Here is a 14,542-nt window from a genome sequence, read left to right on the forward strand (position 1 = left end):
TCTAGCGACAGCAGCAGGAAGCCTCAGAAAGCCTTCCTACACGATGCCTGGAGTCACCTGTCCTTCCAGCATTGAAATTAAACTACCTTGTACCTTCAGTTCACACACCATTTTTTCTTCTGTTTCGATTTAGTCAAGCTTCCTGCAGCCAGTCAGTAAAAGCAAACACATTTTCAGGTTAGCTTTTCAGTACACTGCAGGATCAAGAGCCCATGAGAGCTCACTTTCTCCTTCCTCAGAAGCCAGTCCATCCCACCAGAGCTCACTGAGACTGAACGCGACTTCCAAATCTTATCACACACAGAAAAAAGGTTAAGAGAAGCCTGCATACTTAAATATTTCTTTTAATTACAATTACATGTGAAAACTCGTTACAAGTATTTCTAATGCTTGGAACTTTTCAGAAATATCTTGGGTGTTTGCCATCCTGCAGGAGGATTTTTCAAACCAGCTCTTTTCCAGATGCGCTCCAAATCTTTCTCAAATTTTACCTAAAACAGAGGAAAAAGAAAGAGAGAGAAATGGCAACACCTGAGAAGCAACACTCAAGTATTCAGACACTGCCCAAGTGCCCCAAGAGGATCTACATACATGCTGTGATAGCAAAACTGAGAGGATAGGGAGTGAAACTCTAAGAGAATTTCTCATCACAGAGCCTCCCACAGGCGTGCAGAAACTGAACAGTGAATCCCATTTAAAGAGGCATCTAGGCAAGGTGAAAAGTAACCAAGAATTATCTGAACTATATCATAGCAGACTGCCAAAAGGCAGCACTGAATGAGAATAGCCACAACTTGAGTGAAGGCCAACATCTTCATGCATCCTTTCTATTAAAGGAAGAAAAGGGTTCTAAATAAAAACAATAAAGTCAATATTGTGGTCTCTTCCTACAGCAGCTCTGTAAAAGCATGTGAGGATACGAGCAAGATGGGTAGGAAATTAAGATTAAACTGATCTTCCTGATGTAACATAGGTATGTGAATTAATCTTCCACACAAACACAAGTTCTTCCCCACTAGTCACACATCTTTATTGAGTTACTCACACCTGGTTACAAGCACAGAAATGTAAGCTTCTGAGGAGGTAAAATACAGATCAGCCAACACTACTGAGCCAGTAAATCCTGAATTGGCTTAGACTGAATTTCTCCGAGCTGCTGCCATTTTTCCCTATGTTAATCCCACCTAAAATCAAACACCTGAACAAAGGGCAGTTGAATAAGGGTGTGCACCTACATCAAGATGCTCCCTTTAAGCTGAGCTCACCTGCCGTTTCTTCTTGCGCCCTTCCTTTATCCTCCTTCTCACAAACTTCCTTCTCTTCAGCAGCTTTTTGTATTTGTGTCGATTCATTTTCCGTCTGCGGATCTCCAACACGTTCTTACACTGCAGTGTGTTGGTTGGCGTTCCTTCCCCTTCTTCCACATCAGCTCCTTCATCAGATGGAGGACAGACATACCTCTGGAGAGGCCCAGAGCCCACTTCTTCCTGAGCACTATTGACCTCTGCTTTAGGAAGGGAGTATGTGACTGTCAGCCAGCTTTCTAAGGGGCTGATGGAAAGCTTTCTGGGGACCAACATCTCTTCCAGTTCAGGCTCCAGCACGTGCCACCGCTGAGGCTGGGCTCCATTCTTATTAGGTGGCTGCGTGCAATAGTTCACAGATGTAGAATGACAGCAAAGAAAGGAAGACACCGACCTTGGCAGAAAGTGCCCTTTGAGAAGAAAAGAATTGCACTTAGGAGGCAGAATTCCCTAGAAATATCTTCACAACAGCTCAAGCAGCACTAAAAAAACTCAGTCATAACAACAAAGGAAACCACATACAAGCAATTAAATTCCCATCATAAAAGCAAAGAAGGCTTATTTTTTATTTTAACCCCAACCATTTTACAACAATCCCATCTGCTAAAATTACATTCGATGGCATTTCACTGTGTGAGCTGTACAGCTAATCCGGGATAGCTGTGAACTGTTCTCTGCTGCTAAGAAACCTCCTCTGCAGCTCCATAGTACTGACAGCACAGCCACAGATACTCACATAGCACAACCAACAGCTACCCCACCCACACTGCTGGCTGGAGAAGAAATTCCTGAGAGCCCAATTACCCCAAAAGACAAACAGAAACCCACTCACCTGCAACTCGTGAAGCCTTCAGCAGCCGGGAAGTCAGCTGTGATAGTAACATTTTTTTCCCCACTTCATTCAGTTCACCAGACCTGGTATTGACTGTTAAAGTAAAAACATTTACGCAGTGAGGCAAACCTGTTATTGCTAGTTGAAAAAGCACTTTGAAACGTAACCCCAACCCTCCAAGAATTCCCGTTTCACCAGTTCCACTCTGCTGGATGTGACAGGCCCACAAACACTGAGGCAGCTGAGTTTCAGAGATAACCAATGCAGCTTTTGTTATTTCAGATTTAAAAAGTAGGCACCTCCATCCCAAGCCCCACTCGCACGTTCCCGCCCAGCTCAGCACTACGGCATCATTACCACAGCAGAAAGTGGAACGAGGAACGCTGCTGTGAGGAACCGCGCCGCTGCTCGACCTCACCAGGGGCCGGTACCGAGACCAAGCCTCTCTGCAACCCCCAAACAGCGAGACTGGCCGCTCCCAAGGCGCAGTTCTCACCATACCCGAACTGGGGCCCGAGCTCCAGCCCTAAGCCTTCTCCTCAGGCCGGCGGGCCGCCATCACTCACCATCGCCGCCCGCTTCCGCCCCAACTTCCGGTGCCCGCCAGCACAGCGCCTCCTGCCGATGACCGCCAGCACAGCGCCCCCTACCGGCGCCCTCCGGAACAACCGTGGTGCGGAGCGCGCCCCAGGGAAATGGCGGCCGTGGGAGCCGTGCTGCAAAGCGCCCATGAAAAACATCTGTAATGCCTCTGAACGCAGGCTGTTGCACACAGACCCCATTCTTCCTTCAGCCTCTCTTTTTCCACTACTCGCGCCCAGATTCCTCCTCGGATCCACAGCAGCAGCCTGTGTCAGTGAGCTGTTTGTGCGCTCATAGGGAGAGCCAGCAGGGAAGGGAAGCGCAGCCCTTTGCTCAGCTGCCCGGGCACGGCAGCACCTCCCAAAACAGAGGTCAGACACGGCGTGTGCGCACAGCCGCAGCAGGGAAACACGTCCCGGTTACTGCAGCAGCAAGGAAAGGCTGCCGGGCACCTCTCCCTCTGCACCCTGAGATGCATCTGCGGGTGGCTGCTGTCCAGGAACAGCCACGCCTGCTTCTCCTGCTTCAACCTTTTGTCTTTCTGGGTACGAGAACCGCCGTCTTGGCACAGCATGAAAGGTCTAATCAGCTGGCATGGGGAGCCGCGCCGAGGCCAGCCCAGCACTTCAAAGAACGCCTTGCTTTTTATCCTTCCCCTCAGCCAGAACACCGAGATCTTTTCACCGGCTGCTTTTGGTATTTCAAACCAGTTCAGCCATTGCCATCTCCTTCAGGTTTAGACTTTCTGCCTGAGATGCCACGGCTCTGTGGTGGCAAAATAGAGACCTGCACTCAGAGGAACAAAGTGAAGCGGCTCATTACACAATTTGTTGAAACGAGACTTTATTGAAGACGCTTCAGAAATCTATGTACAAAACCACGTTCCCACCCCAAGATCAGGATGCTAATCACCCACTGGGAACAAAAGCAAAGCTGTGAACCTGAGGACACTCAGAAGTACCAAATGCACAAAGTTTGTCAGGTCTGGAGGAAACTGGAGGACCAAGACGTGCCTCCAGCACACCCACCATAGCAGGCTCTAAGAGCCCGTGCTGTCAGAGCAGGTCTGAGGGCAGGCTGCTTCTACAACCAAATCAGCAAAGTGAAACCAGCCCCAGATATAGCCTGTAGTTTTTAATCAGTGTTAACTGGTTCTGGGAGAGACCCATCCCTAAGAGCACAGTGGTATTGTCAGAAGTGTTAGAGCAGAGCAGTAGTGATATCAAGGAAGAGTAAACCTTTCTGAATATACCTGGAGAGGGGTTGGATATCAGACTGGCTATTTCTATGAGAATCTAAGAAAACCCTGAAGACGAAGACAGTAGTTGATGCAAGTTGAATAGTGACCAACATGCTGTTTCTGTACTATACTATGCACATCTACCACGGTAGAGTTTCCCCTTGCCAGTCCAGGAAGGAACCATTTTCTTTTTCACCAAGACGATCCAGAACAGAGAGAATACCAGGGATGGCCTCTTGCACCTGCAAAGGAGCCTGGAGAGCAAATAGAGGTTATTTCTAAGTATAACTGGGAATACAATCAAGGAGTCAATAGGATCAAATGGGACCTTCTTCATGTTGCATAGTGTGCCTAGGCAGAGCATGGAAGTGTACTTGCAGCAGGGTCAAGGGTGGGAACAAGGGAGTTATGCTTTCCTATTTATGTAGAGGTGTCACTAACCATGTTTCCGCCCATGTCTGTCTGAACCCAGCCTGGATGCAGAGAAATGCAGAGAATTCCATCTGATTTCAAGTCTGCAGCAAGACATCTGGTGATCATGTTCAGTGCAGTCTAGAAGAGGGGAAACCATCTATTAGCATGCTGCTTTTTACAACCACCCTTTCAGCAAGACCTTAAGCCAAGCTAACTGGCTATTCCTTTCCAAGATGCCTGCTGACAAATCAAGTAGCAATAGCAGTGTGATGGTAACTTATCCAGGCTTTGTGGGGCCTTCATTCTCAGAAATACCGCTAAGGGAAGCACTGTGAAAGCTCCACCTCGTAAACTTATTGCCCAAAGATGAAACTAAGTTACGAAGGAAGATAAATAACATTTGAAACTCCTAAGGACTCGTGAAAAATAATCTTGACGTAAGGACTCTGTTCTTCTGCAACAATCACAACACAAACATTCGGGCTTTTTACTTCGATCAGGGAAAACAAGCATGTTAACAGCTTACGAGCAGGTGGTGCAGAAGAAACTGCATGTCTAATCCTGACAACTCATTCAAACTCAGACTCTGGATGTGACAGAACTAACGCTGCAATCATCTTAAGCTCAGAGTGGCCTTTAACTCACAGACCCATTCTCACCCAATGAGCACAGCCCAGGAATCATCCAAACCTTTGCTATCCTGTAGGGGTAGACCTTGAGGAACATCTCATTTGCCTGGACGAGTTGCATGGAGGCAGCAAGAGAGGACATATTAATAATAGCAGCTCTATGGCAGCCCATTCCTGTGCTCAGCTGAGCTGCCTTCCTCAGAAGGGGTAGAAAAGCCTGTAAAAACAAAGTCGGTTTTAATTTGGTCACCTCGCTCTTGGTCCATAATTTAAGGCATGATGTAATCTCGAATTCTGCTCTGTGAAAAACTGCAGTACAACTCTATTCCATCAGCACTGGATGGTGATGGCTATCAAGACAAGCTGACTGTAGGAAACCTTTCCATAACATCCAAATGTAAGCAGCAGTCTGCTCACATCCCAGCCCAAGCTGTCCACTGAAGTGACCTCGTACCAACTGGTTTTAAATAAAGACAAAGATACTGGTTGGAAAGCCATTGCTGCTCTCCAAGGCGATAAACACTTGGGTTACGTGCCCAGCTCACAAGTGGCAGGGCCTCTGCAGTGCCATCAATTAAGCATGCTTCTCCCAGTTCTTACCTTAGTGACCATCAGCTGGGCGACTGTGTTGGTTTCATAGATGGTGAGCATCGTCTCTGCTGTGACATCTTCCAAGGAGGCAAGCACGTTGATGCCAGCGTTGTTGATGAGGCAGTTCAGACCTTTGTCTCCCACAATTTCTTCCACTTCCTTGACTACTTTCTTGATGCTGTTTTCGCAGACCACATCTACACAGAGGAGCCAAGAACAGCCGCAGTGAGCAGCAACGTGGTTCAAATGCTGTCGCTACACAGCACGTGCTAAACCAAAGTTAAAACACGGCTGTGAATGGGGACAGTTAGGCAGCAAACAAGGATGGAGACCATGCACAGAAGATTTGCACAGATTATATTCCCTGTTGGTATCTTAAAATGAAGTTAGGGATCTTTCCAGCTGCTGGAGGCCGTGCACGGCTACTGACCATGCAGGAGACTTCAGATGCACTCACCTGACTCGGTTGAACATGCTCCTATTTAAGCCCTTTACTCACCCAGCTGGAGGAGCTTGATATTGCTGTATTGCTTGCTAAGCTGCTGGAGCTCCTAGGAAGAAGAAATTATTTCTATTACCTTCTTTGTACGTATGTTACATGAAGCAGTTTGAGACCTGCACCTCCAGAATTGGTGTTTGCTTTTGTAACTGGACTGAGAGCAGTGGCACTACTTTGCCTTCCATCCTTGAGAGCAAGACTGATTGCTCCAAGAAACTGGGCTCTTCACCTGCTTAGCCAAGAAACCAGCATGGTAAATTCTCAGCATATGAATACAGAGGGTGCATTTACAGTCTAACCAAAGGTCTTTGCTCAGGTGGCTCTGGGTGATGGCTCCATTGTGCTCAGGCTGCACGCCAAGCTGGTAATTCCTCACTGCTGTTAAGCACTTCTCCTGATGCTTAGCTGGTACCAGATATCAGGTCAGAGCAACAGAAACTCTCAGAAAAGCCATTTGGCACTACTGGTTGCAGAAAAAGCATCCTAACAGTTTTCCCATTGAAATCCTGTTACCAAATACTTTTGTTAGCTTCAGTTCTTGCAACTGAAAGTAGAGCACACAAGAAATTGGTTACATACACAACAACTGTCCAGGAGAACAGTGTTCTCTCTGCAATACAATTCAGCCATCTGCCTGCTAATGCTCAGTAGTGAGAGAGGAAGAGTGTTCCTGTAGGAAATCAGTGCTGGGCTGATATTGCTCCTGGATAAGGTGTGTGCATGCTGGATTTTACAGCCCCAGCTGCAGCACTTGGGTTTCTGTGCCATGCAGAAAGCGGGGACAAATGTTAATGGATGGAGCGCAGGCTGCCAGCCACTCTTAGGGGCTGAGCAGCCACAGGCAAACATCCCAGCTCAAGCAAATCCACCTCTTCAGGAGCCCATCTGGAGCAGGGGTGGAAGGAGCTGCTTTTGAAAGAGTATTCCTCTGCCACTTGGAGATGGTTGGGGACTCCATGTCCTCTCATCAGGTTGTAACACACCACATTTTTTATCTCAGTTGATGTTCTGCAAGATTCTCTCCAGGTTTGTTTAGTAAACTTGCTCTCCCACTGCAGCCAACCTACAGCTGCTGTGGGGCTTGGAAGGGGAAGAAGCCAGAAGCACAAAACCATCAGACATTCCTTTCCCTGGACAGGAATAGCTCTGCCATGTCAAGGTCTGCAATAATTATGTGGCTTTGGACTGTCTGCTGTACTTCAGTTTGACAGCACCAATTATGATCAGCTCCAGAAGCGCTCTGGCTTCCACGATGTTTTCATTTATTTATGGACAGATTGCTTCCCTGTCAGACCGAAACAAACTACAACTGTGAGGCAGCAGATAAACCTCCTCTGCTAAAAGGCCAGAGGTGTTCTGTGCAATGAGAACCAGTGAGAGGCTTCCAAAGTGAGCCAGCAAGATCTTCAGTTCAGAACTCCAAAGGCTGCGGCATTTCTCCTTCCCTGGAGCATAAACACTGCAATGGCTGCATGTAAACCAGAGTTAAAATTCAATAGTTTTTCCATTTAGTTAATTACTGTGTTTAATAATGACTCCCACTCGAGTGGCTTAAGGTTCACAAAAGAAGCTTCTGGGTGTAACTTTATCTTGGACAGCTTTGGGCTGCAAGAAGTACAGAGCTCTGCTGCACTCAATGAGAACAGGAGTGGAAAACCTAGATGGGAAACCCAAAAAGCACAGCAAAACACATTCTTCTCCCTTCTGTGCCTAAAGGGGAGGGCCAGGACAAGCCCATGGCAGCCCCAACAGATGAAGCCACTTATATTTAGTTATGGTGCTGCAAAAGCTGATTTAAAACAAACAAGCTAACGAAGCAAACAAGCAAAGCACTCAACACCAGCCCCACATGTTTAGTGCAGCAGCTCTAGGAGTGTTTGGTACCCAAACAGCTACCCATGAGAATCAGCTCTCAGGGATTCCAAGAGAAAAAAACTTAAGGCTGTGATTAACATCTGTTGTTTCCTGCTTGCTGATTTTAATTACGATTAACAAGGAGTCAGCCTGCTCCCATTTAAACAGGATCCTCTGGCGCTGAGACTCCAGATACAGATCCATCAGTGCACGGGTTGTTAGGCTCCAATCAGGGTGTTGTGTTGCTTCTGTCATTTAGCAGGATTTACTTTGCCTTCTTTATGAAAGCATTATTCACTCTGGTTACAAGTCTTGGAAGGAGCCTGGCTGTGCTGGACTGATTGGAAGCAATAGAGCAGCCTAAGGCAGCTGTGTCAGGCAAAAGGGACTCAGTGCCCCTTCCCACTGCCCTGCTGGCACTCCAGATGAAGCCAAAGCACTCCAAGATTTGCCCACGTATCCCTGAGCTGGGCTGTCCAGTATCACAGCACTCAGCCAACTTGCTGTCAGATTATGGAAGAATTCACACCAAGCTGCTGCCAACTGCCCCACATCCACAGTAGGAAGTGCAAACCGCTGCCGTAAGCCAAAACTAGAAAGATTGTGAGAACACCCTCTTCCTGATACAGCAGATTTGTTGCTGGAGGACTGCTCCAGAGATTGCTCAGCTGGTTTTGTCCATCTGGAGTGCAAAGATGGGACACGAGGGTTATTTTGGAAGAGATTTGTAGCTGCCTCCGCTCTCAGTGCCAGAGCAGCTCAAGGAAGGGCAGATCAGAAGCAAAGCTGGGCTGGAGGAGCCCAGCACGGGACTTTTCAGGGAGGAGCAGTGGTTATCTCCATGTGCCTGCAGGCCTGCTGCATGCTATCTTGTGATCTTAGCCCATTTGTTAGGCAAATGTTCTGCGGAGGCCACCTAGGAGGTATGCAGCACAAGAGCTGGAGTTGTTACAGCTGCCAGCAGCCTCGCATGCAAAAGCTTGCAGCTGTTCAGCCTTATCCCGGGGTTAGCAGGCTACAGGAGATGCTGCTCCCTGCAGCAAGCAGACGGGCTCCTGTCCAGCACCTCATCCAAGGTCGAGTCCCTGGGGAGCTGCCTAGAGGATGCTCTTGGCATGCAGCTGTGAACAGCACACGCTCCGCTCAGAGCTCCTCTGGCTCACTCCCCTAGTGGGGATGTGCTGCTGGGTATCGTCCTTGAGTGCTGGATTGGCCAGTCATTAAGCACGCTTCATCACTTTTCCTCTAAAATCTGGCCAATTATTTTTAAAAGGCTGTTTTTCGTTTCTGCTTTTTCCATTTCAGGATTTCAAGATCTGGCAGCAGAGTGAAGGCAAAAGCCTCGTCTGGGAGAAAAAGGATAAGAACTACCCATCTTTTTTAACCATACCCGCTCAAGCAGCATTATCCAGCTGGCTGCGAGCTCAGAGCTGGGCAGCTGTACCCACTGCATGGCTCAGACACATCACTGCTTGCCCCAGCAGCGGTCAGAGGCTTTGTGCCAGCATTAGCATTGCAGATGAGACAGATAGCAATAGGGAGACTACAATACCTTCAGTAAAGATTTCCCTTCCTTGTGGTGTTTCCAAACCCATCTGTTAGAAATATGCTTTCAGCCGGCTGCGCAGCTCTCCACTGATGTGCTGCCAAAGCACAGCACATGGCTTAGAGGTCCTGACAAAGAACAAAAACCCACCCTGAGCCCCCAAGGACAACTCCTGCTCCAGGAAAACCCCAAAAATAAAACAAACCAACCCAAATTAAGGATGCAGCCGTGTGGCCTGCTGGATCCCAACTCAGGGTTACAGGAATGCAGCCCTGCTCCAGCTTCCTGCCTCCAGCAGGCACAGCTGCCAGAAACTTTCCAGGTTTCTCCTGCTGCAAGCAAGCAGTTGCCCAGCCTTTTCCATGCACCACACTATGGGAAGGCTGTTTTGTCCTTTGTCTACCAGGCTTTTTGCTCGATACAACTGATTCAAGACCATCACAATGGGAAACCACTGCTGGACATGAGGGCCAGTAGGTGAACCTCTCAGCAAAAGCAGCTTCAGAGCAAGCACCTGCACAAGAAGGCTTCAATCACTGACGGTCCCTGCAATGTCAACCTTCGAGTGTGCAGTTACCAGTAGGAAATCCATCTGGGACCTGAAGGAGGGCACAGCAAACAGCATAACCACAGGTACAGGTTGGGAGCTCCTGCAGCATGAAGGTAACCTGCACCCACGCTGTGTCACAGCAGTTCCATTCAGAAACATACCCTCAGTGTGTGTGTTGCATTGCCTGCTCTGACACTGAGGAACAGAAGGAAGATGACTTCCTTCACTTTCCCAAGCACCTACAGGGCAGCACAGAGCTGCTGCAGAGCTGAGCAGCCAGGCTGCAGCCATTCCTGCCCTGTGCTGTCCTGGAACAACAGGAGCCCCTGCCCCAGCTTTTGTGTAGCAAAGCAATAAAAGTTGCTCTGTGTTATCTGGTAGCAGAGCAGTGAGATCACAGCTTGCACTGTAAGGAATTAAACTCACAGCAAAGCAGCAGCCATGCGAGGTCTCCTTCACTCTGTGTGCCAGGCGAATCCCTTCTCCCTGGGCAGCCCTGTCCCAGTGTGAGGGAAGGAAGCAGAACTCGTGGCACTGATTACAGGACAGCAGAGTCCTGACACAGAGCTGAGAGCTCAGATTCTCCCAGCTCTGCAGCACCGGATCTTTTCTGGGAAAGGCAGAGGATGATGCTTTGAGTGCAGAGCTGCCCTGGCAGCGTTCTGCTCACCACAGATTGCCAAGATCGGGCTGGAGCAGCACGGGGTGAAGCAGGCTGATAACCTGCTATCAGCTTGTCCCCGCAGGTTGGGTTGTCTGGCGGTTACATACAACAGCCTGGGGACAGAGGAGGGGAGGAGGGGTGTGAATAAGCCGCTGCTATATTGCAGAGAAAAAAGCAGGTAAATGAATTCCCCAGCGACACGCAGCAGCAACGGGCAGAAGGCACTGATCCCTGCCTAAAGACAGTATTTAAGTTGGTTGTGGACTTGTTGCAAGTCCAGCATGGAACGGGGAAATACAGGGAAAGACAGAACGAATGCACAGTGCAGAAGGCACGGGGGAGCCGTAAGGGATATCCGTGCGAAGGCTCCTGGGGCAGCACCCATCTCCAGCTGCGCCCGACGAGCCGCTCTGCCGCCTTCCTCCCTCCCAGGAGCGGACACCCAGCCGGCAGCAACTCATCGTCCCTCCGTTCTCGGAGCCCCCAGCAGCCCCGGCTCCATCCCGCATCCCCCCCTACCCCCTCCAGCCCGCTTACCTGCGCCTTATCGGGATAGCGGCACGTAGCGAAGACGACCTCCGGGGGGGGATCGGAGGCAGCGAGCCCCTTCACCAACCCCAGCCCGATGCCGCGGCTGCAGCCGGTGATGAGCACGGAGCGGCAGCGCGGCTGGGCCATGCTGCTCGGCTCGGCTCGCTCTGTTCCCACCGCAGCCCCACGCGGTTCTTAAACCTGCACGGCGCACAGCCGGCACCGAGCCCCGGATCCGCCCCCCCCCCTCCGCCCCGCCCGGCGGCACCGGGATCCCCTTCGCTCCCCGCCCCAGGACGGAGGTTTGCACAAGGATGGACAACGGTGAAATCTCTGCTCCAGCACGGACGGAAAGGCAGAACAGAAGCACTTCTAACCGGCACCACCTCAACCTCCAGCTCCGGCCAGCCCAGCTTGCTGCCATAGGTGCCTTTACAGCCCGCAGCGGCACGATCTGACTATTGATTCTGCGTTATCGGAAAGCTCCTCCTGTGCTATAAACCCTCAGTGCTCAGGCAATGCTTTCCCCGCACACGTTTATCCACCCCAGCTGTATACAAAGGCTTTCAGTTCCATCTGTTAGTATTACGCTGCTCTAATTTCTCCATCGAAAGGCTTTGTAAGTCACGCTTTAAAATCATTAAGTTCATTTTGATACGTGCCAGGAACATCGTCTCCCTTTATACTTGGAAAACTCAGTAACAAAGATTACTGAACAGTAAGCAGTTCAGCTTCCTTGCAAGAACCCAAAAGACCCATGAGTCAGCCCCATTTCCTCGAATGAGACAAAAATGCTGTTGCAAGAGATGTAGAAGAGATCAAGAAAAGGGCATGGTACTCACATATCAGTCACTGCCTTCTACACAAAGATAAAAGCCCTGAGCAAGAAGCTTTGCTTGCAATCACCACCTTTTGCATCTCAATCACCACCTTTTGTGTCTAAGGGCTTGAGGGATAAAAAATCCCTTGCACGTAGCTTGTAATGTTACTGCAGAAAGCCATGGCTGATACTTACACCTGATGCACACACTCCTTACAGCCAGCACAGCCCATCTGCTCCCTGCCTGCAGCACAGCAGCTACTGAACATTAAGGAAACGGAGGCCAAGGTTTAACAGACTCACAGTTTGTCCACTGGAAAAGTTCTAAATACAAAGTATGTTGTGTTTAATTGTGGCTGTGCCTTTTTATGGCACCATAAACACGCAAAGCACTTGACAAACAAACCACGAGGGCAACATCCACCATAAATTGCTCTTTTTCCTGATAAGTCTGAGAATGCCCAGCAAAAGCAGCAAGCAGAACGGGCTGCACCGAGCTGCCAGGGGGCAGAGGGGAAAGGACACAGCTTAAGGTCACTGAGCTACAGAGCAGGGCACAACAGCCACATGCTGCACTGCAGCTGACTCTCACCAAAAGGGCTACAGCCATGGATGCCATGTAGCTTCTCACTCGTTTGTATTTAGACATCAGAAAGGGTCAGACCTCACTGAAGTCAATGGGGGTCGTCGCAGCTCTTTCTGCCGAGGTTTTTCACCAAACTCTGCTTGCTAACAGCTGGTTCCTTCAGGAGGAATCAGATTTGGAAGCTCTGGAAGATTTCAGCTCCGCCGCCTGCAGTCTAACGGGGCACCATTTTATTATGCCATTTAGCTCAACCTGAGATGCATACACCAAATGCAGATCTGCTTCGTTTAGCAATTTCTCACCCGCATTTGAGGACAATAAAAACAAGGGTTGCCTGGCAACTCAAGGAGCAGTTGCATCACAGTACAATGGGGAGAACCTTTTTTTTTCCTCTGGTGAAGCAACACCGTTAAGTAATTGCTACCTGCAGTTTCTACATTTGAGTCAACTCCATTCATACAGCTCCTGTTGGTCACTGTGCAGGGTGCATTTTTGCAGGTCTCTGGCACTTTTTCCAGCTGATTATCAGGATAACTGCAGTGTTTGCAGAACTATAAGTCATTATTAGAGCGATGATCTGTGGATCTGTAGACAAACAAGAAAAAAATAACATTTAAAACAACCACTCCCTCTGTCTAAATGACTTTTAATCTCTAATCCGCTGCCTTTGGGTCAGCAGAGTTCACTCTGAACAGCTTCTAGAAAGCTGAACGCAAAGAACAGCCATCCTACCACAAACTGCTGCCATCATCTTCCAAAGCCAATGGAAGATCTGAAGCTGCCCCCTGACTGCAGCACAGCTGGCCGTGCTCCTGAGGCCCATGCAGTGAGCTGGGTGGGTGAGGGGGAAGCTCCCAGCAGAAGTGGAACCTCCCCCCCATCTTCTCACACTTTCCCAAGATAGCTGTTCTCGTAACAAGTCTTCCTGAAGTGGTGACAAGCAGATCCTCATGAATCACAGCTCTGTAATCTCCTAGAGAGCAGCTATGCTTGCTACCCAGTTACTCATCAGTGTGCAAGAGGACCAGAGCCACTGTTGATGAAATTGAGCTGTGTCAGCTGCACGTTAAGTCATGAACACCCAGGTTCTGATCCGTGGGTTTTTGTAGATCAGCATCAGTTATTTTGATATCAACTGCAGGGGCCTAACCTAAGATTACTAACTTAAGAAGCCTGGATTTAATTAAAACGTTTGTTAAGCTGAGACAGCTGCAAAGAGCTCAAATCCCAGCTCTGCAACCAAGTTTTCAGCAGGTTATTAACATGTGGCATTGCTATCCAGGAATTGTGACACACAGCAGTTGTGAGCCCTCAGCACGGTCGAGGAAGTAAAACTACTTGCACATAAGCTTCCCTGGAGCTATTAAACACACGTGGTGAAGTCTTTCACTGTGGTCTTGGAGCAAAGTAAAGCAGCACTGCTTGTCCTTCGGCTCAGCCACGTCACCAGGAGGTGAGACAGGCACACCTGGCTCAGGGAGGTGCACCTACTCCTGCCTATGGCTCAGCCCTCGCATTTCAACAGCTCTGTTTTACACTTCCTCCAGCTGCTCTGAGCATCTTCTCACAACCCCTGCCTCCCTGCCAAGACATTCTGTGTAGCTATCTGTTTCAGGCTTTCTGCTGGTGAAGACAGGTTGTTCTCTCCTAGAACAGGATGTCCTTTAATGCTGTGATATAATCCCTTTTGTTTTGGAACCAAACCACTTCAATGGACAAACATACACACACTTGCTCCCTTATTTTTTTTTCCTCTGCAGGCTAAGGGACACCATTTATTCAGCACCGCACAGAAGCACAGCTTCTAAGGCACAGCTGCTGATTTTTATGCAAAGTGACACAGTGTTCAGATAGAAAGTAGTACATAGCCCAGCTCTTACCTTTATCCTGGGCTGTGCTG

The 14,542-nt window shown here is 49.1% G+C and overlaps 2 protein-coding genes across 5 annotated transcripts; both read right to left on the reverse strand.

Annotated features, from left to right (window-relative positions):
- Nucleotides 1-328: 328 nt before the first annotated feature.
- Nucleotides 329-2,767, reverse strand: AURKAIP1 (aurora kinase A interacting protein 1). 4 transcript variants are annotated; one of them, XM_042883232.1, is made up of 4 exons: nucleotides 2,703-2,767; nucleotides 2,137-2,229; nucleotides 1,266-1,714; nucleotides 329-491 (listed from the first exon to the last, which is right to left on the reverse strand). In XM_042883232.1, the coding sequence occupies exons 2-4, from the start codon at nucleotides 2,186-2,188 to the stop codon at nucleotides 384-386; spliced, it is 609 nt and encodes a 202-aa protein (XP_042739166.1). In that variant the 5' UTR covers nucleotides 2,189-2,229; nucleotides 2,703-2,767; the 3' UTR covers nucleotides 329-383. The 4 variants fall into 4 exon arrangements, with proteins under 4 accessions (XP_042739166.1, XP_042739167.1, XP_042739169.1 ...); XM_042883233.1 differs by having other exon boundaries at nucleotides 2,638-2,714; XM_042883235.1 differs by lacking the exon at nucleotides 2,703-2,767 and adding an exon at nucleotides 2,633-2,653.
- A 777-nt stretch (nucleotides 2,768-3,544) lies between these two features.
- LOC122186494 (C-factor-like) lies at nucleotides 3,545-11,398 on the reverse strand. Its single transcript, XM_042883230.1, has 6 exons — nucleotides 11,243-11,398; nucleotides 6,092-6,143; nucleotides 5,602-5,789; nucleotides 5,063-5,218; nucleotides 4,400-4,510; nucleotides 3,545-4,212 (listed from the first exon to the last, which is right to left on the reverse strand). The coding sequence occupies exons 1-6, from the start codon at nucleotides 11,381-11,383 to the stop codon at nucleotides 4,099-4,101; spliced, it is 762 nt and encodes a 253-aa protein (XP_042739164.1). The 5' UTR covers nucleotides 11,384-11,398; the 3' UTR covers nucleotides 3,545-4,098.
- Nucleotides 11,399-14,542: the final 3,144 nt, after the last annotated feature.

Source organism: Lagopus leucura, unplaced genomic scaffold (genome assembly GCF_019238085.1).
Source record: "Lagopus leucura isolate 7727_CA_CO unplaced genomic scaffold, USGS_WTPT01 Super-Scaffold_100037, whole genome shotgun sequence".
Lineage (NCBI taxonomy): Eukaryota > Metazoa > Chordata > Aves > Galliformes > Phasianidae > Lagopus > Lagopus leucura.